This window comes from Diadema antillarum, unplaced genomic scaffold, assembly GCF_040938485.1.
Source record: "Diadema antillarum isolate AM-2024a unplaced genomic scaffold, OU_Dant_1.0 seq00000112_RagTag, whole genome shotgun sequence".
Taxonomy (NCBI): Eukaryota; Metazoa; Echinodermata; class Echinoidea; order Diadematoida; family Diadematidae; genus Diadema; species Diadema antillarum.
The window spans coordinates 1,324,752-1,347,420 of NW_027271196.1; the positions used below are offsets into that span (position 1 = coordinate 1,324,752).

General features: G+C 37.0%; 2 protein-coding genes across 3 annotated transcripts; both read right to left on the minus strand.

Moving 5' to 3' along the window:
* Nucleotides 1-3,031: 3,031 nt before the first annotated feature.
* On the minus strand, nt 3,032-7,912 carry LOC139727026 (echinoidin-like). Its single transcript, XM_071638006.1, has 3 exons — nt 7,690-7,912; nt 4,837-5,011; nt 3,032-3,283 (listed from the first exon to the last, which is right to left on the minus strand). The coding sequence occupies exons 1-3, from the start codon at nt 7,818-7,820 to the stop codon at nt 3,038-3,040; spliced, it is 552 nt and encodes a 183-aa protein (XP_071494107.1). The 5' UTR covers nt 7,821-7,912; the 3' UTR covers nt 3,032-3,037.
* A 1,074-nt stretch (nt 7,913-8,986) lies between these two features.
* On the minus strand, nt 8,987-21,096 carry LOC139727039 (development-specific protein LVN1.2-like). Of its 2 annotated transcripts, none has more exons than XM_071638021.1 (7): nt 20,964-21,096; nt 18,982-19,090; nt 17,965-18,125; nt 13,595-13,682; nt 11,983-12,180; nt 11,620-11,714; nt 8,987-10,348 (listed from the first exon to the last, which is right to left on the minus strand). In XM_071638021.1, exons 2-7 carry the CDS (start codon nt 19,073-19,075, stop codon nt 10,277-10,279), a joined length of 708 nt encoding a protein of 235 aa, XP_071494122.1. In that variant the 5' UTR covers nt 19,076-19,090; nt 20,964-21,096; the 3' UTR covers nt 8,987-10,276. The 2 variants fall into 2 exon arrangements, with proteins under 2 accessions (XP_071494122.1, XP_071494121.1); XM_071638020.1 differs by having other exon boundaries at nt 20,960-21,074.
* Between the last annotated feature and the right edge of the window lie 1,573 nt (nt 21,097-22,669).

Consider the following 22,669-nt stretch of genomic DNA (forward strand, 5'->3'; position numbering starts at 1 on the left):
ATTTTCTTGTCCATTGCCTGTGTACAATGTACAGCAAAAGTACAACAAAACATACAACAATGAATAATACAGAGGGGCTACAGCATAAGCGTAGCTTGATTTGCGTGCAGCCCCCGTAGCATAACATAATAATTATTATAATATACATCGGAAGGAGAATAGGAGGGAGGGATGACTTGCATAGAGATAAGATAGTTGAAAGGAGAAAGGGAAAGGAGAGGTTTGTCTGCTTTCACTAAAGGGTTATACAAAGTAAAATCACCTGTATCACTGATTAGCAAGACATGACAAAATATTTCCTCACCGAGGTACAGGTGGACAGTTGATGCAGGTCATGGTCGGTTACATAATAAGATGGCAACTGACCATTATGAGAGCGAAACATACAGCCTTGCCACCCTCCGATTGCTTGGTCCTCTCTATAGACTAAGTAAACTTTGGGGAATGACAATTCCGAATTTACCACCAAAAGTGTGCTTCAGATCGCTTTATTTCAATTCTAAAAACGTAAAAGCTCTGTCGAGCTTCCCCCTCTCACACCCTCCCCTTTTATAGACTTTGTACATAATTATAATACACAGATTGATGCACACGCGGAATAAGAGTTCAATGTCGTGGTTTAGCTATTAACGCTTCCCTGAATAAACCCTATTTATTTCCATTTTTTTTTTTTTTGGGGGGGGGGGGGGCTAGAAAAATTAAAAGTAGTGTTGTATCCAAAGTTTGCCCCAGATCACTAAATTTCAGGTTTGAAAATGCAAAATCATCTTCGTGTGGAAGGAGAAATATCCCTTATCTATACCTTCGTGTGCTTGCTTTTTCTGTTTGATTGCTTACAGCAGACATCGTTCATGGTATTCACTCTAAGAAATAATACAAGAAGTTTAGGCCGAATGTTCAATTGTAATCTACATCAAAATATACTGCTACCTTAAACAAGTGAGACTGTTTCAAGTCGATAAAACACGCAAAAACATGCATCTAATGACACCATTTTCAACCTCAAAATGCAAAAGTTCTCACCGTGGGAGGGGGACCCCCCCCCCCCCCCCCCCCGGCTACACCGTCCCCTCCCTCCCCCCTCCCCTCCCCCCCCCCCCCCCCGGTCGCTCCGCTCGTTCGGGTTCGTTCGCTTCGCTCCCTTCTTCCACTCCCTGTTCGCATACTACTGAGTAACCGCCCCCCCCCCCCCCCACCCTCTAAGATCAAATCCTGGCTACGCCGGTGCAGTGGTGACAGATACAATGATTCAGCCAATCACTGTCCCAGAATCTCTTTGCTTAAAAATATTTTACATATCATTCCAACAAAGTGGGCACCGACATTGTTTAATTAAAAAAAAAAAATCTTGAAAAATCCAAAAGCTCCGACGGGATGAAGGGGGAAGTGGCGTAGACAAGTCCTCAGGTCATACCTCTAGGTTTAATTTGCGGCCAAGCGAGAAAATCTTAATGTACTAAAGGCGATTGATGTACGTTCAACCCCCCCCCCCCCACCACACACACACACACACACACACACACACATACACATTGCCATTTTACCCAGGAATATTTTTCTATTAGGGCGAGAATATGGTTGTTGTTAGGGATTAGTAATGTGAAATGTAAAGTGACAGCGACAAAGATGACGATTATGATAAATAAGATATGATACTAAGAAGAAGACTGCCATGACTGATAAGAATAAATTTTCATTTGATTTCATAATTGCATTTACTCCAGAACGGCAAATGATTCAGCCAAAAGGGCTCTTCCTCATGTCCGAGCACAATAACAGTACTCTCTAAAAAAAATTGAGTGAAAATTTTCACTCTTTAAGGAGTGAATACAAAAAAGAGTGAATTTAGAGTGAAATTGGAGTGATTTTTTAGTGAAAATGTTCATTTTCACTCGTTTTAGAGTGACGTCAGGGATCACTCCAAAATCTTCGAGTGATCCCTGAGGTCACTCCAAAATGAGTGAAAATGAACATTTTCACTCGAAATTCACTCCAATTTCACTCGAAATTCACTCTTTTTTGTATTCACTCCTTCAAGAGTGAATATTTTCACTCGATTTTTTTTAGAGAGTACATAATAACAATAATACCACGCATACGTTTAACTTTGGTCCATGTTAATTCCAATTCAAAATTTATTTTTACCTTTCCAACAGAATGTACGAAGAAATATGTGAAATTTGACATGCGTGTCGTTGAAAATATACACAGCGATCCGGCCATATGCAGGGATAATAACATGTCCGTGTGACCAGTAAAAAAAAAAAAAGAGACGTACAATTCACAAATTTTAAAAGTGCAACACAGCGATTTTTGAACATCTCCACTACCTTGAATGACTCGGGATTTTAGCAATTAAATGAGTAATTCTCAATCCATAAATTAGGTTACTTTTAATACATTTTCATAAGATAAGTAGTAAGATTGAAAATAGTGATTGTATACTATAGTCGGTACTTTTTGAAAATACTTCCTTAACTTGCCAACCGGAGAAGACGTCAAAATTCTAATCCGCTTGGAATACATTATTTCAGTCTTTTTGTGGGCAAAATTTGGTGCTTTTATACCAAACTATGCATGCAGCATAATCTCACTCTGCCACCGGAATGGTTTTATCTTTCATCTCGCAGAGAGATAGATACGAAATAGACGTCTGTTTTGTTTAAAAGGGTATATAGATACAATGAAATGACATGTAGATTACTTTCCCAGCTGTTTCCAACACGCCTTTTTGATGTGGTTGTTTTCGAACTCTGCCTCCATTTTCTGATAAGAATTTTCTATATACCTGCCCATGTATTCAAGTTTGACCTCGACCGTGGCGGCCAGTCATAATTATACGGTTTGCCATCACAGATATAATAAGAGCGTAATAAAAGAGAGGAAATTATCTTCAACATGGAAGCTCAAACTTTTGTTGCGGATGCATGATGGATGAAACAGGTACTCTTTATCTACCACCCACTCAAGTCAAAGTACTGTGAAAACAACAGCAATTTGTGGCTGTATGCGGCAACGAGTACATCGTAGACCCACGTTACCAAACGGGTAGTTTGCAAATGAACGCTTCGACAGTGAACTCCAAATTGGGTTCACAGGCCAGATCGTTCCAGGTGTGCTCCCAGTCCACGCAGAAGGAGATACAGTCTTGCTCGCCCTGGTAGCTGTTCGGCTGTCCGGGAGCAAAGTTACGGTAGTCAAGGGGTGAGCCGTCGCTCCAGGTGAATGTGTCTTCCGTGACCTTGTCGTGCAATCCGATCCAGACCCTGGTCTTAGTGGACACCTGTGAGAGAGACCACGAGCAAACAGCATCAATGCAGGCTCAGTGCAGCTGCGGAACAAGGAAAACTAAATGTGTAGAGCTCCCTATTATGATTATTTTCTTTAACTCTTTGGCCCGAATTCACGAAGGTGGTACAAATGAAACCATGGTTTAAACCATGGACAAAAACCATGGAGCGCCAAGTGTCGCACGGAATATTTCGTTACAAAATTGGTCATTTCGTCGACAAAATGACCGTTTCGTTAACGAAATTATCATTTTGTGGACGAAATGTTCATTTAGTTACAAAATGTTGTCATTTTGTTACAAAATAATCATTTCATCGACGAAATGACTGATTTCGTAACGAAATATTCCATGCGACACTTGGCTCTCCATGGTTTTTGTCCATGGTTTAAACCATGGTTTCATTTGTACCACCTTCGTGAATTCGGGCCATTATGTGCCACGTTCGCACGCCTGACTCAGTCAACCTTGTGCCAAGTTCGCATATTCTGCTCAAACGCACAAACCCGCCCAAGCCCATCGATAAATCGTCAAATGCCACAGTACACTGTACAATGAAAAGGTTTCACACGATTCCGTTTCTCTCACAATCAGCTCGCATTTTATGTAGTGATTGACTATTAAATGGTGTTCCCTACTCGATTTGCGAGTAACTCTTAAGTTTCTGTCACTGTGTCATGTGTAAAAGTCATGCCTTTATAATAACGCATTTACTAATTAAAGAAAACAAAAATCATAGATTTGTCATTCAATCTCTGTAAAAGCAAAGCTTGGCATTTCCTTTGCAACTTTGCTCACCACCATGTCCAGAGTAACAGAAATATATGAATTATATAGATTTGAAAAACAGAATTCTTTTTCTCAGAGCATGACTACAATGGTACCTCAGAATAATGTGGCACACAGGGGGTTTCCACCATGGCACATAAAAAGTTAAAGCCATTGGTGCGTTCACCATTAGGTGTAACTGAACGACTTCAAATTTTTGAACGAAATTCGCAGGGCTACATTCATATTATACTAATACAACATTTCATTACGAATGCATAACACGTGCAATGTATGTATATCTTTATTGAAACTGCAATTAAATGAACACCAAATGTGTTTATACCAATACATAGAGTTACTCTCCTCTGATGCAATCACTGAAGAACGGATACATGACAAAAAAGTAGGCCTCCACGGAAATGTCGGAAAACCGTTTGCCCAACAACAATATTGTGCTTACTATCAGAGTATAGTTTACATTGCACAGAAGCAAGCACTGAAGGTTTCGCTTAAAGGTGTCGTTTGACGAGAGTACTGTATAGGATCTGAAACCTATAATAACAAATATGCTGATCAAGGTTTCATGTAAACAGTAAATGGGGTCAAGGTGTGTTTCACTCTCTAGAGATTCTCTCTCTCTCTCTCTCTCTCTCTCTCTCTCTCTCAAAATTGTTGTTTTTAATCGCTCGTTTATATAAATTCTTCGTTTATTTGTTATTTGTTATGACTTGCTTCATTTGAGAGCACAACTACTCTACATTGTAAGTCGAGCTCACCCGCTTGTTCCGGACCGTTTCGTAGAGAGACACGATGAAGTCCGTTTCCTCCTGTGAGTGAATAGAGACGAGATGGCCCAGTTGAGGTGCACCGTCTCTTTCGTTACATGGAACAGCGAAAGAGCGGCAGTGCAGCTCCGCTTCGTACCACGTTGTGTTCTCCACCGAGAAGTATCTGAGACGAAAATAAGGCGAATCAAATCGAAGTATAATTTTGTAAAGTTGCACACCACGCTCAGCTTGGCGTTGAGGAAAAGAGCAAAAACATGAATAGGAATGAATGAAAGATGTTTCATCACAGTCAGACTCGAGAGAGGTTTGGAATCTTCGAATTTTCATGCTTTCGGAAATTGGTTTCAACACCACTGCTCACAAAATGTGATTAAATTGGCAGTGTTAACACTGTCTTAACTTCATTGAAATCCAACTGAACTGAACACACTGCATCTTTCCAAAATTTGTATTTCGACTTGGAATCAAGAAAGCTTAATAATCGTCCTTCACATCAAACTATTGTACTTTGGAGTCTTAGAATAATCAGATAACAGTGTATTGTAAAGAAAGAAGTATCATGGATTAACTATTGCTTGATCATTGGCGAATTTCGTGATGTGTGGGTGACAGCATTTTTTTTCTTCTTCAACTTGTTAGGAGAGCAGTTAAAGAATGACAACAGCTATAGCGCCTTTTCATAATGCGTGTAGGATTAGATGGGAATTCATGGGAATCTTTCGTATATACTCTAATATGTTTTGTCCACTATGTTAAATGTCCACTGGATGAAACCATTGAAGTGGAACTTTCCCCACCTCCCAGGTTGAAGCCAGTTATTTGTCAATATCGGCTACATAAAGGTGAATGAGTGCCCACAATAGAATAATTGTACCAGATTTGGCAGTTCAATATCAATGTACGGGCATGAACTGTTCAAAGCAAACAGTCATATAAAACATCAGACTATGTATAGGCAGACCGAATGCCGCATAGCCAAATTATATCCAAGTTGCTAGATAAGAGATCCAGTAGGAAAATCACATTTCGAATATTGATCTCAAATGTTCACAATCTTAAAGGAGACCTCCGAATGATTTTCATATTTTTGCATTTAAACAACTACATGTATAAATTAGTTATACTGAACATGCTGAAGACAGAGTTTCAGAATTTGTGATAATTTGGATGAAGAATAAGAATGGTTGAAAATTTAGAACAAATTGCAATGAACAAAAATGATGACATGGCAGAGTCACCATAAGAATGCATGAGTTGGGGCTCAAGGAAGCAGAACAAAAGAAGAAGGCATGCATAGATTCTACGCAGGGGAACTCGCAAGCAAGCGGTATTGTAATGGAATTACACTGCTACATTTCTTAAATATGTGAACCTCCTATGTCATCATCCTTGTTCAGTGTAATTTGTTTCAGGTTTTTCAGAGTATTGTTTCTATGCTCAAGAATCAGAGTAAATTCCACAAATCTATACATGGAGTTGTCGATTTATGTACTACATGATGTCAAATTATGAAAATCGTTTGGAATGTCCCTTTAAGTAGAGCTAACATGAAAAGCATAAAGCCCTTATTTGAAAATCTTATATACATTATTTGTATTGTGTGAAATTGATATAAATTATACATATCATAGATACATCAAACACCAGACTACACGATGTCAAGAAACTCTGTTTCAATTCAGCCGTAAATGCACATTAATATTACATATATATATATATATATATATATATATAACTTCCATGACCATTATATGAATGTGACTTTTCTAAACATATCTTTCATACGACTAAATAGAATGTTCTGGTAATTAGTTATTCATTTTTCTTTTGTGTCTTAGAAAATGCCAAAAATAACTTTTCTCTGAAATTTTTTGATTTATCATATGTCATAAAAACAATCTTTCCATACAAAAAAATGCCATTCTTATTCATACTTTTGCCATTGATTTGTTGCAAAAAAAAAGTATACACTCATCAAATTTTAGAATATCAATTTCATTGCGTTTCGTATATATTGAAAAAGACTAGGATTAACTGCTTGAATTCATTAAAGCTGTACAAAACCCTTGAAAAATAAACACAGATTTGTCCTATTCTGACAGAGTTACCTGCTAACTTTAGTCGTTTAATGAGTGTGCCCAACTTGATAATCATTACAATCAGTACTTAAAAGGGGAACATAAAGTTTCCAAAATTATGCAGCCAAAACGAAGAATGGTTTAATAACCAAAATGCAGGATTTACCTAAAATCAGAGTTTGTACTGTAATGTCTCCATTGTAGAACACTGACAGGGATTAATCGATGTCAGAAAAGATACAGCACGAAACCAATTCTCTCCGGACCCTCATGTTAGATTCCATGTTCCTTGAAAACAAAATATCCAACCCTGTACAATCCAATGAATTCCACTTGCCACGGACTAGGACTATCTTCGCAGTCTCTATTCGACACACTTTTTTTTTTTTTTTTTGCTTTCATTTTGTCCAATATTTTGGAACTCTCTCAATACCAGTTAAGAAGAAGCTTAAAGATTTAATACCTTTACTTTGATTTGTGCTTTGTGCTTACTCTTGGGAACCGTTCTGTATGAAAATCGATGTTTCATGAATGTGTTTTAAATATTACAGACAACAGGTATATATAGGTCTATACACTGATTATTTATGTAACAAAACTTGTTGAAATTACCCAATTAACTGTGCATGCTGAGTAATGTCATATCTGTGTATACAATATATGATGAAATTGAGGAAAATTAATGTTTATAGTAAAAAGGAGTGCCATACAGAAAATAAAAATCAAATCAAATCAAGTCAACATCTATCTGATCACCATTCACCTGTAGCAATGCCCCTGGAATGCGGTCCACAACGGTGGGCAGCCACAACCACCGGCCTGGGTACTTGGCAGCGCTGCCAGTGCAAAGCCGAGGAAAAGCACGGGGTAGAGCCTCACGAATACAGAAAACATGCTGTTGAGTTCGTCGTATGCGATATTGTCGTCAAAGCAATCACCAATCCACACTGACTACGACAAGTCCAACGCTGGATCTTAATAAAGTGAGCGCAGGTGATTTAAGCCTTACAGATACATGGTGTAATGTCTGCTGATCCTGGAACCTATATGTCTGTTTTGATCATCAGTCGGTTTGTTTTTCTTAGTCTGTCGTTTGTGGTTTATGTTTGCAGGAAGAGCGCCGACCGCTTCGGGAGAAATGAACTCCCTCATATTTACACAAACATTACTCTGATTTCCAGCTACATCCTGCCATGATACCATGTAGGCCTATTGAGTATAATGACTGATACTTGACAGTTATTTTCTTTGATCGAGTATATTCTTTATCCGTGACGTTATATTCACATACATTTTAACATATATGTTAAGTAATTCATAATCCACGTTTTGCTCAAATTGATATTATCAATAACAGAAACAGAGCAGAACACAAGAAATTGGTTTAATTGTTCTCCAAATACTGTAAACTGCTGGTATTGATACCATGATCACATGATATTATGCCGATTTCTGGAGTTGTGATGCGTCCGTCTGTGTGTGTGTGTGTCTATATAATAATAATAATAGTATATATATTATATATATATATATATATATATATATATATATATATATATATATATTGATTATGTTGTAACGAGATTCGGAGAATCCGATTCAGTTTTCGCTATCGATTACAACTTGTTGGCATCGATTGTACCTTTAGCAGAGAAAGGTTGCGCCCTACCTGTATTAGACTGGTCATTCTAAGGAGCTATAAGATGCATTACTTTGGTTTGAATTGGTTTGGAAGGATTTTTTGTGGATGTTCCCAAGTAATCTGAAGAAAAATAGAAGAATATTTTGTTTAAAAATGTATGGAATGTTTCTAGATATTCGCATCACCGCAAAAGTGATGATGAGGGTGTCATAAATCAACACAAATCAATATGCATTTGGATTTCAGTGGCCCTTTAAAAGCACACAGCATTTTTTTTTTCAGATTAGTGGTAACCAAAAGTTGATGGGGCGGGGTCACAGTAATACCCCCTCCCCCATTTATAACACGTGGACACTCACTCAGACTTAAAACCTCCACACACACACAAAACCACCGTTGAAACAACCTGTGCTATACCTCTTCGTTTATTTCCACGCAATTTTTGACAATTCATGTCGCTGTATTCAGTAAAGGCCGATATAGATTGGACACACCTTCTCACCTTCCCATTAAAATTGCCGAGGAAATATCGTCTGCTTTCAGCAGGATATAGCCTAACTTGAAAAACAGAGATGTATTTCCGTTACACATGAAAGAATATACGAAATTGATATCACACTGCCTCCAAAATGACGATCAGGAATATCCGTTCTGAAAGCGATAGTTCCTGGTCGCTTGTACACAGTCGTTTTAAATACTCCTTGATGGTTATGTTACAAAATCACAGCATACAAATAATAATTGATGAATTCGTAATATTTTGTATCTTTAAGTATATACTTGTAATACACCGGACATTCTTGCCGACCCCCCCCCCCAAAAAAAAAGAAAAAAAAAGCTAAAGACGCCAATTTTATCCGTCGTTAATCTTGAAGTATAATATGTGAAAAAATACAAACTTCTAAGAGAAAAGGCGGAATCGTAATTAACGTGTCACCACTTTTTTATGTATTCGCTCAAAAACCAAGTGAATATTTCTACAACAAAACTAGAAGTGCTTCGTTAACGACGTACTTGTCAAGTACTTCGTTAACGAAGCAATTATAGTTTTCATTGTATGTTTTTGAAATGTTGATTTATCAGCATTATTGAGAGATGTACTGAATTACAGCTTTATCTCTGTTTACAAACGAAAATGGATATCTTCTCTCAGCAGGAGATCACCTTTGTTTATCAGAATTCTTTTTTTTAATTCCAAAATAAACTACTTCAAACAGGGACATTTTTATCCCATAACACTGGGTTATAGTAACTTTCGACTCTTGCTCGATGAAGATTATAAAAATTTACATGTAGCATGTTTTTCCTTTCTCTTCCTCATACATGAATTTGTCATCTGTTATTGCCAGAGTTGTTTCTCAGACTTTAGATCTCTTAGGAACTATATTACATGGTTTCTCTGGTGTACCTTTGAGTGGGTGATACAACATTTGCTCGTGCGACAAAATTGCTCCGGTCTTATTTCCTCGATGGACATTAGATTAGCGTTGTGATAGAGTTTTATGTCTAGTTTGATGTGAGGATTATAGTTAGGTTTAGGGTTACATTTTTGGGGGTATAATTTGGGTTTGGCTGTAAAAGCGTGCAGATATTTCATGGGAGCAATGCATTGTAACAAGAGCAAATGTCACTGAACCCTTTGAACGTGCTCGTCTACTGCAAAGATGGCATCGCTGTCATCTGTGTGATGTAACAGCCAAATTCTTCCTTAGTAAAAGAGAGGACCAAGCAAGTCCAGCGATGGCATCTCAACCGGGCGGCGAGAAGGCATATCGATGCTCTGTGTAGACAGTCAGAAAATCAATCAATCAATTAATCAATCAATCTATCAATCAATTAATCAATCAGTCAATAAGTAGATGTATGAATATCTATATGAATAAATGAATAAATATAAACTTACGTATGTATACATACATACATACATACATGCATGCATACATTATAAGGCCAACAAAAATGTTTGTTTGCCCGTAATTGTCAAAACCCAAGAGGGTCGGTAGGTCGGGGTTTTTTTAATACCCTTTTTACCCATGTAATTTTGCAACTTTGGCAGGGCATCTCGTAATACACTCATCCTTCTGGCAATACTTCGAGTTCTAGTTCAACTTTGTAAAGGATGTGGCGCAAGTTTAATGCACTCAAAACTCCAAGGGATTCATTCAAATCTACGTCTTGCCAGGGCCCGGTATAGGCGAGGCAGAAATACTCACTGACAAACACCTATAACGTTCATTTGCAAACAGCTCCAAAAAAGTACCTTCCAGTGAGATGCTGGCAACTGAACTCCAAACAGTTTTGGTGCCATGACAGCTGGTAACGGATGCTGCAAAAATAACCATCTTGGCAGTCGCGCTGCGCTGCGCCGCGGCCGGTATGGTAGCTAGCTAGCTAGCGCACTACCTATGCTCGTGAGCCAAAAAGGTAGCTAGCATGCAATGCATGCCATGAAACGTAGCCTGCGGCCCCGCGCGGCCCGAACACGATTACGACGGGTCGATGAGATGAAAAAACATTTTTAGATTTTTTTCTTAAATTCTTTCTTTAGCTTACAATGGATAATTTGGGGTTTAAAACCGTTCACAAATTTGCAGAAGATGAAATTTAAGGAAAAAATAAACTTGAAAGAGAGAGAGAAAAAAAAAAACCCGACCCGAAATTTGATTTTGCGAAGGGCAAACAAACCATTTTATTTTTTTGCCTTATCATAATGACTGTGTGTGTGTGTGTGTGTGTGTGTACAACACATAAGTGAATAAGGACAATAAGGGTTAAGACTGGGATGGGAGTGGTGGGCCAGAAGAAAAGTAATATCGTCTGGTTGAAGAATTTTACGCTACAGTATAATTTTTTTTCAGTATTATTTATCTATTTTTACCAAGTGTGAGGAGGAGGAGGAGGAGGTTAAATTCTCCATGTCTGCAGATAATACCATGCAGACTGTTCACTCACACCACCGATTTGAAACTGTTGTAAGGGGTGTATACAATATTATAACATATTGTAAAATATAAGAATATTTTTTCCCCAATATATTGAATATTGTTTCACCTCGTCGCTGCAATACGATGGAACAGTAAACCATCTCTCTGGATCTGGTATCCCAAGGGTCATGTTCATCATTCCACCAGAGTTCATCACGAAAACTATGTGCCAAAGGTCATTTCGGCGAAAAAAAAAAGCAGAAGAAAAATATTTTAAAATGTGTTTCTTTCATGACCAATTACTTTCTTTTTATTAAGGTTGTTTTGTGTGTAAGTGCACGTTTGTCTTTCTTCTCAATATTAACAAGGGTTACGTATTCCCTTCAGAGTATGTCTAAAATAATGTGGGCTCAATATTGCTCTGCAGATAGATATTTGCTCTGTTTGAATCGGTACTGAAATCGAGATTGAAGAAATATTAAGGACTTACTTTCTGGCCCCGGACCCATGCTGAATTTGCCTGTGAATATCTTGCCCAGAGGAAAGCAGGTTTCTTGGACAACACTGAGATGAAGCGTCCCCCTGCAGCCGCGCCCGGAGTGATGGGAGTTCCAACCGTACTTCCAGTTATCCACTGGCACTCCGTTCGGACCGCCGATAACGGCACTTCCGGTGTACGTTCCGTTCTCTGCAAAATGATGATAAAAATAATAATAATAATGATAATAATAATAACAATAATAACAATAATACTAACAATGATAACATTAATAATAATAGTAGTAGTAATAATAATAATGACAATAATTACAACAACGACAATAATAGATACCCCTCCCCACTCAACCGTGCTTCTTATTGAATAACAACAAAAACAAGTTTCGGAGGGGAGAGTACCTGCAAGCCAACATAGTCACATTAGAACTGTCCTGCAAGTTTATTACCAGGGAGGTGGAATTATCTTTCCACCTTCTGATATTGATACAGTATACGAAAGGTACATGTATTAGGACTCATACCTGTAAATAAAATGGACTGTCCCACACCCCTTCACCAAAGATACCAAAATAAATGACGAAAAACAATTAATTAAAAATCAATGATGTAGTTTGGCAAAAAACTGAATAGCTGCAGATATTAAGTATGAATACCTCTACAAACTGCATTTAGGTTGGAAGATGAAAGCTTTTCTGATGGAATTTGAGGGGGCTATATTTCATAGGGTATATACGTGTACTGAAAATGTGTGATTTGGGGGGTGACAAAAACATGCAGTCTGGTTTTGCGGACCCTTGGACAGAATTTGAGCAGAAGAACCTACCCTGTTAATTTGATGGATTAAAGGGTATATCTCACTTATCCAGGTTAGTGAAACTGAAACACCTCATTTCTCCCAGCTATTTTACAGAATATTTTGAAATTTGATTTTTAACACAAGTCTCTATGGGGAATTATTTACCCGTGTGTATAGAGAATGCACGCAATGCACACAAGTCTATGGGAAGTATTCCTCCCATACAAGCTCTGCTGGTTTATGTTGATCTATTGTGTCAGATCTCTTCCTCCCTCCTTCTCTTTCCTACCCCCACCCCCACCCCTCTCCTCTATCCCCCCCCCCCCAACTCTGCTTTGCTACAATTTGTTTTCTTATTATGTTGTTGTGGTACATGTACTAGATCTTTGTACATAGCAGTCAGCAGTATCACACAACTTTGAATGACTGTGTTATTTTAATGTATTTCTTTGTTTTGGCTACCACTATGAAACAGGTCAAAATACATAAAGTTAGTCTGTTTGACAAAAGAAAGTCTTTTCAAGTACTTTGTAGGCAATAAGGTGAGGATGACATCCCCATAATCAAGGATAACTGCCTGCATCTATGTATTCATCTTATGAAGAACTGATCAACAGTGCAAGATCTATTTTTGAAAAAAAAAAAAACTCAAAGGGCATGATTTTTAAATGTGTCCCTTTGAGAAGCTTCATAACCCTTGAATGTGTAATTTCTCATATGATGTAGGGGCAAATATCATCAAAAACACATTTATGATGTTAAAAAGTTGAATAAGAAATATGACCTCCACTATAATGATATCACTCACCTCGCAGACAGTTGGAGGGCTCCCTCACTGAGGACATCGTGCGCTTCTCGCAGTACTGTAAATCATCCAAGATGATCCACGTGGATTTCTGACAGGTCAAAGGTTATGAGAAAGAGAGAGAGAGAGAGAGAGGGAGAAAATAACTAATATCACTTCCTCAGTTCATTCTCTTGTACATCCTGAAACGTTCTGGTCAAATCAACTTTTCCTTAACTTTTTCAACATTTCTCTACTATAATATTCAAGTGGGGACAAGTTACTGTTGCTGTCGATGAACTGTTGGTAGTCATTTACAAGTCTGGGTTTAATCGTAGACGGCGAGGTGTCACAATATTGGGGTGTTCTTAAAATTTTCTGTAGATTTTGATTTTTTGTGCTGTTTTCCCTTTTTGGGGGTGCTGAACACGAATCCACTTGTTGCCATTTTTCTAACTGACGTCTTCACCCGTTGCCATGGCAACGAGTTATTTTCTTTAAAGGAATGTGTATTCTTTATTAAACATCATAAAAACATGCAGTAAACACCGAAATAAGTCAATATAACATTTCTTTCATCAAATTAAAAATCACAATTCTTATGACGCCATGGTTACCTAATAGCAAAGATGGTTGACATGGTAACAACTATTTTTAAAGAAAGTAGTAATACTTTCATGAAAAAGCAAGAAAATGTGACAAGATCGAATGGAATATTGATTACTAACTACTATCTTGACTATCATAACTATCAGCTTTTCCCCACTACGTTCATTTCACTTCCTTTTCGTTACTACAGTAACAACATGACAGAAGCTGCCCTTTAAAGAAAAAAATAGGTATTTCAGTTAAAAGGAAAGTAAGAATGAAATAAATCGGTATATAATACATTTCTGTAAGAGTTAGATTTTTTGTGTTCTCTCCCTTATTTTGGGAGTGCCGTACACGATCCACCTGCTGCCATATTTCTAATTGACATCTTTAGCCGTTGCCATGGCGACAAATTATTTTCTTTTAAAGAACATGTATTCCTCATTAAACATTTTAAAAACATAATGTAATTTCCAACAGATGTCAATATAAACATATTTCTTTGATTAAATCAAAAATCACAATTTCCGAATATCACAGCTTCCTCATGGTGATCACGGTTGCCATGGTAACAGCTATTTTTAAAAGAAATAATGACTTCATCTAAAAGCATCAAAACATGTAAAGATTGATTGAAAATTTTATTTCATTACCACTTAGAGTCTAACTATGATTATCAGCTTTTTTTTTACTATGCTCATTCCACATTATTATCGTTGCTATGGGAACAACATGAGGAAAACTTTCTTTCATAGAAAGAAGAACTGTTTCATTAAAAAAGGAAAGAAAAAATAAACAAATGGTCAATTTCAGTTAAGTTTAAATCTTTTGTGCTTTTTCATCTCTTTTGGGGATGCTGAACAGGAATGGACCTGTGGTCATTTTTTTAAATGACGTCTTCAGCCGTTGTCATGGCAACAAATTATTTTCTTTAAAAGAACATGTGTTCTTCTTTAAACATTATGAAAACATGCTGTTAACACCAAAATGTGTCAAGACAAACATGCCTCTTTGATTTAGTATAACATCACAATTTTTAAAATTTCATGGTTACGTCATAGCAATGACAATTGCCATGGTACACTAAAAAAAAAAGTGAAAACACAAAGTTTAGTCAGCTTCCTAAATTTCTGATCACATTGCACATTTTAAAACCTTAAATATCCGTAATAATGGTTAATATTTAAAATGGTTGCCATGGAAATGCATCGATTTTTTTAAGGAAAAAATCTACAAGAAAAAAAGTAAATCATGCCTAAATTTTGAAGTTTAACAAATGAGCAAGACTATTAGCCATATATCATTCTGTTCATGGAACATCATTTCTGTTCCTATCGCAACAACATGTTGAGGAATAGATTTTGTTTTTCAAACCATAGATATACCTAGGGAATATAAAATACAAATAACAAGCAATACATATGTGTAAAAACCTCCCCAAAAGTTCAATTTTTCTCGTCATGATGTACTAGCAGTACTCTGTTTTAGCAGTAATGTCTCCAAGACATTTGATAACCTTAAATGACTTTGATACTTCCTCTATAGTGATTTCCAACAGATTGCTATAGAACTTTAATCCTTAAAAAAACATTTTTCTCATGTTATTGCTATGGCAAACAAAAATGATATGGAATGAACGTTGTGAAAACAAAAGCTGATAGTAATTTGTAAATGAATATGCTACTCAATCTCGTCATTTTTTCAATTTTTTTCATTAAAATATGAGTATTTTCTTTTTAAGAATTGTTACTATGGCAACTGTCATTGTTATGAGGTAACAATGTAATTGAAAAATAAAAGGAATGTTATAATTAATTGAGGAAAATGTATATATTGACATATTTTGGCCCTAACAACATGTTTTTATGATGTTAAATTAAAAACACATGTTCTTTTAAAGAAAATAATATGTTGCCATGGCAACGGCTGAAGACATAATTTAGAAAAATGGTCGTAGGTGGAATCCTTTTCAGCATTCCAGAAATAGAAAAAAAGCCGAAAAATTAAACTCTCCAAAATTAATAATTCATTTATCTATTTTATCTTTTAATGGGATACTTCTCCTTTCTAGGGAAAAAATGTTGTTGCCATAGCAACGATAATAATGTGGCATGAACGTTGTGAAAAAAGCTGATAATTATCATGGTAATTTGTAATGAGTATGCTACTCAAACTTTTCATTTTTTCATGCTTTTTTATGAAGAAAATAATTTTCTTTTAAAAAAATAGTTGTTACCATGGCAACCGTCATTGCTATGAGGTTGCTTTGACAGTCAGAAATTGTGATTTTTTAATTTGATTGAAACGATACGTTTATGTTGACCTATTTTGGTGTTTTTAGCGTGCTTTTGTAATGTTTAATGAAGAATACATGTTATTTCAAAGAAAATAATTTGTTGCCATGGCAACGGCTAAAGATGTCATTTAGAAATATGGCAACAGGTCGATTCGTGTTTGGCACTGACAAAATAAAGGGAAAAGCACAAAAAAATATCACTATACAGAAATTTATTTTCTATGGACGTATCTTATTCTTGCTTTTCTTCCAATCGCAGTGTTTATTTTTCTTTAAAAGGCAGCTTTTGTCATGTTGTTGCTATAGCAACGAAACTGATGTGAAATTAACAGAGTGGAAAAATAAGCTGATAATCAAGAAAGTAATTTATGATTAACATTCCACTCAATCTTGTCATGTTTTCTTGCTTTTTCAGGAAAAATATGATTGTTTTTCTTGATAAATAGGTGTTGCCATGGTAACGGTCATTGCTTTAAGGTAACCATGACATTATGAAAATTGTATTCCTTCTCAATCTGATTTAAAAGGATTTATAATGACATATTTCGGTGTTTACATCATGTTTTCATGATGTTTGATGAAGAATACATGTTCTTTTAAGGAAAAAATAATGCGTTGCCATGGCAACGGGTGAAGACGTCGGTTAGAAAAATGACAAGTTGATTCGTGTTCAGCACCCCCAAAATAGGGGAAATAGCACCAAAAAAATCCTACATAAAATTTTAAGAACATTACAACTCGCCGTCTACTATAAAGGGATGGTATCGTTTTCAGTTGAGATGGGGGCTCAAGGTTTTTTTTACTTTTTAGTTTATATCAGGGGGTCTAAAATTATGAGAAGGTAAGAATATGAATACAAAATAAAGCAAACAATTCTAAACGAATGCTTGGTCCCAACTTTTTAAGACCACTTTCAGTTTGGATATCTCATACAGCCATTTAAAAACCGATTTCCAATTAACTTTGAATTCCTCTCAGGATCGTAAGCTCTTTTATATTTTATAAGTGAATGAGTATTTCAACTGCTGATGGTCATTCCGTAGGGTCGTCAACCTCAAAAAGTGAAATATCGAAAAGGCTCGTTATTCTAAGTGTTTTCGTCAACTTGAAAATGAGCTCTATTTAGCCGAAAGTGAGTTCAAAAACGTTCTCCTTTTCGCCTTTCAGTTTCGGATTAACGCACCTTACACATATCGAACCTTTATATTTTCACTCCGGATTAACGAACCTGAGAAAATAAAACGTCCTTTTTCATTTCTGGATTGACGAACCTTCAGAATAAAGAACCTTATCTCATTTTCAGATTTAACGAGCCTTCGGATCCGAATAACGAAAATTCAGAATAATGTCACAATGTTAGGATTAACGAATCCTATCTAATTTTCTGACTAGTTTTAATGAACATCTAGTTACATTCAGAATTCGTGTGTTTCGAAATAACGAACCGGCTACTTTATTTTCGGATCAATGAACCTTCCAAACAACGAACATCATTAGCTGCAAATACCTGAGCGAACTTCTGGATAATCCGGGAGTACGACGTTCGGAATCCGATGGTGCTCATCATGTAGAAGCCGAACTCGCGAGCAGCGAAATCGTAAGCTCCATACAGATACATTTCCCCATTCCTTGTACCGTGTCTGGGATCCGTCTCAGACCATACCATACCTGCATTATTATGTATATGTGTACATAATAATGTATGTATTACTACGGATCATGCTAGTTATTCGAATGGGTCAAACCAGACGGAACGAGTACATTCATACTAATATCCTTCGTATGAACAATATACAGCGACAAAACACAAATATACTAGGACAAACACAAATGCAGAGATAGGCTGGATTGAACTGAAATGTATTATACGATAAGGAGCATAGCCCCCCCCCCCCATTAAAAAAATGAGGTTCGTAATTGGAATACATGTAGATCTTTGAAGTCTGAAAGAAAACTAGAAAAGAGGTATTTCGTTAAAAAAACCGAGAAAAGTGAGACAGAGAATATATAAACACTGTTTCAAAGCAATCAATGATGAAATTATCTTGTATGCTTTTGTCTTCAGCGACGTTCCAAAATCCGGCTTGTATATTGATTTGAATAGACAAAATGGCAAAGCCGGGGTGGTTAGATGGGCCATCGTACCGAAAAACGGATGGACTTAATAATCACGCATCTTAAGGATATTATGTTTAATAAAAATGACAAGAGATAAATCCCTCTATGAGACAAAGCAAGTTGCATACTGTCCTGTTTCTCCCTTTCTCTGCAGCTATTTTAACATCCAATACTCGGCATAATATGATGGTTGAAGTAGTTTTCTTCTGTAAGATTTAGCAGTCTTTTGTTCATGCTTCGGTTCTTGAGAGAGCGAGAAAAAACACACAAAATAAATCTGACTTCTGTTTTATGTTAACCCTAATGTGTGTCCGTGTGCGTGTGTCTTCGTTCATAAGGGCGTAACTTTTGATAAAGAATGCTTCTCTGATGCTCATTCTTTTAATCGCTGATTGTAAAAACTTACTGAGTCCGGACATGAATTTGTCGGGGGCACAGCACGGTTTATGGGCGTTGACCACCGCTACAGCAGCCGCAACCAGAAAGACAATCAAGTGCATCTCGATCGGGTCTTGCTGCATGGAATTCAGACAGAGGAGGAAAACATGATGATACCAGGGACGTGTGCTTCTAGTCTTGTTACCATGGTTACGTAGGCTGAAAAGCCGCTGTCCGAGACCAGCCTCGTCGGTGGCCCGTTAGGTGAAAAGCGTCCTTCTGGACGGCAGGCTCATTTAAAAGGACAAGACCACCTTAATTATTATACATGTGGATTGAGTGAATGCAACAATATTAGTAGAACACATCAGTGAAAGTTTAGGGGAAAATCGAACAATCTGTTCAAAAGATATGAAATTTTTAAAGGTATCTGCGCAGTCACTGCTGGATGAGGAGACTATTACAGTGTATGATGTTATATGCGTACAACGATATAAAGAAAATGAAAAGAGATTTTCACAAAACTTCGCTTTTTGAATAAAATGCACATTTCTTCGACTTTTTACTCACATATGTTACGGGTAATATTATTCCCCTTGCCTTCTGAAAAGGAGAAGTCAGGTGTTCTTTTGTTATTCGAGAAAAGTGAAAATATGTTGAATTTCTTTATTCTTTCTTTATATTGTTGTATACAATGTGACAACACAAGCTATAGCAGTCTTCTCGTCCAGCTTTGAGTGTGTAAAAACTTCAAAAATTCGTAACTTTTGAACGGATTGTCCGATTTTCCTCAAACTCTCACTGATGTGTTCTAGTAATATTGCTGCATTCACTCGATCCACATGTCTATGAAGGTGAGCTTGTCCTTACCAACCAAAACCGTACAATGTGCAACTCCTCAAGGGATCATCTGATTATGTATATTCCTAAAACTTTCATTCACCGTGTCTCTAAGCTTTTTTTATTCATTGAATCCACATGTTCATCTATAAGGAAACTTCTGGACTTCCCCAAAGCCGCAACATTAAAAATCGTTTGAAATTTACGTTTGAAAAATTATTCTATCATCTCTCCTGTAATCACTCACCGAAGCGACTCTAGGACAACAGTAATTACTTTTATAAAGCTGTGATCATGGTATTATCACTGCATTAGATGAGCTCCAGGCACAATGATATAGAAACCAGACTTCACTCATCTTGATCTTGTATATCTGTTGGCCAACTTTACATTATAACATCTCATGAAATGGAGTATGGGGAAAACAATGGCTATTTCTTTTTAATCATACCCTTCTTTATCATTTCCATTCTCCTTAGTCACGAAATATCATGATAGGATGACATTAGGAATCAGCACTATTACCATGCACTTGTTGCATGTTTGGCTTCCTCATAGCTCGGCGAATCCTGCCTAACGTTCCTTTATCTATGGAACAGCAAACGTACGCGTAACACGATCTTCTGCGAGTATTAATAGCCATATACGACCGAGTACTTATAAAATACTGTCCATGTTACAAAGTCGAACACCTATATCCCCGTCTTTCTTCTTACATCCCATTCCGAAGAACTTACAGAATGTGGAATTTTCTCTCACCAGCCTTGATTGTTACCTGATGTCTATGCTCTTGTCGAAAATGAAATAAAACATTGAATTGAATTGAATTGAATTGAATTGAATTGATAGTCCTATGGTCTGTTTCAGGTCAGCAGGAAATGCAGATTGCTTTCTTGAATGATGCAGTTATAGCTTGTATTATTATTATATTCAAGAGCCGCTTACAGCTACTTTATCCCTCCCCCCCCCCCCCCACTTTATCCTCCATCGATCATGTCAATTATAAAGCTGGTATATTATACAAGAAGCTGGTCGACTATGCTTTGTTATCTACTGATATGATACAAATCATGATAGATATTTGTCGTCCTTTCAATCTCTTTATGACAACCACAGAAAGTAGCATATAAGAAGCATGATGAATAAAAAACGTTCCTTCTACTCACCTACCTACCTCCGCCTATACGAATCGAGAACTAATTGCAGAGGACTTGAAAGGATTTGTCGGTTCCCCTCCGTCACGTTCCGAAGTGGCGATGGGTCAATTATGCAGGAAACATTTTATCGTCATTAGATTTATAGAATTATTGCGAACACACTGAAAACACTACAGTGGGCATGCGCAGAAGTGAGGTATCGAAATAACATTAATACACGCGCATGATACAGGCATGTCTCTGTTGTCGCTATTGATCAACAACAACCGAAACTGGCCCGTCGCGCCAGGCACAAAGTGTCTCCTCTTTACATCATAATGTCATATTAATTTTTCAAGTGGAATTCGAAGCACAAGACTACATGAACACGAAGGACTCCTCGAGATTTGTGTAGGCTTTCCGATATCAAACTTATGTTGACGGGCTCTAATTGCAACCGAAAGTAAAAACGCGACTCAATATCAAAGGGCAAGTTACAGTCCAGCACTATATGTCAGTTGAAGAGAGGAGTGTAAGCAGCAACGCGTGATCTGTAATGAATAGAAAGATTTTTATCTTTTGTCTTAACAGCTCCTAAAACTGACAGCTTTCTGATCATAATGGTGATGTGAGAATAATATATTCGTTTTAACCTTGTCATATAGATACGGTTTAATTGTGACAAGCGCATCTGATCATTGTTACTGACACTGACTGAAGGTATGCGATACCAAAGATTGTTTATTAATGCCATTATCATTTATCACTATTATAATTATTATTATCATTATAATGATCTCATCACGATCATCATTATTAGTATAATTATTATTGTTATGATTAGTAATACTACGACCTAGTACTACTGCCATTAATGATAACTATACTCTCTCACAGTGGCGGATCCAGGCAGGTGTGCACCGGGCGTCCCCCCCCCCCCCCTTATTTTTTTTTTTAAGAACAAAAGAAATAAAAAGAAGAAGGTGGGGGGCATGCGCCCCCTTTAATTTTGTAAAGGCGCCCCATCTTTACAGAATCCCTGGATCCGCTCCTGCTCTTATTATCATTGTTACATATAGGTGATAGAATCAATGATAACAATGGATTTCTTTGGAGGCCAGATGTTTCGAAGCTTTAGACATCTCCTCAGGTTAACAGAATGTTTGCTCGGCAGAAGTGTCTGTGGCATAATTTATAGATCTTTTGGTGTGGCAGGATGTCAGGGTGCTGCTGTTCGTTATTCCGAAGGTTCGTTAATCCGAAAATGAAAAAAAAAGGTTCGTTAATCCGAACACCTGTGTCGTTATACCGAAGATTCGTTATTCCGAAGGTTCGTTAATCTGAAAATGAAATAAGGTTCGCTATTCCGAAGGCCTTTTTTATCCGAAAATGAAATTGGGTTCGTTCTTCCGAAGGTTCGTTAATCCGAAAATGATATAAGGTTCGTTATTCCGAAGGTTCGTTGATCCGAAAATGAAATGGGATCCGTAACGAAATTTCGGAATGTTTCATTTTCGGATTAACGAACCTTCGGAATAACAAACTGTAACCGAATGTCATACCTCAGTGAAGGGTAGGCTGTACATTATCAGCATTTTCCACTACGGTATACAGTATTAACGTGTATTTGTAAGTCTGAATTATAGCGCAGTAAACAAATACACCTTGTGCTGAGAGGCTCTTCGTAATTATGGATTCCGAGGAGGAAAGGATTGATTATTTTAAATAGTATAGTACTGT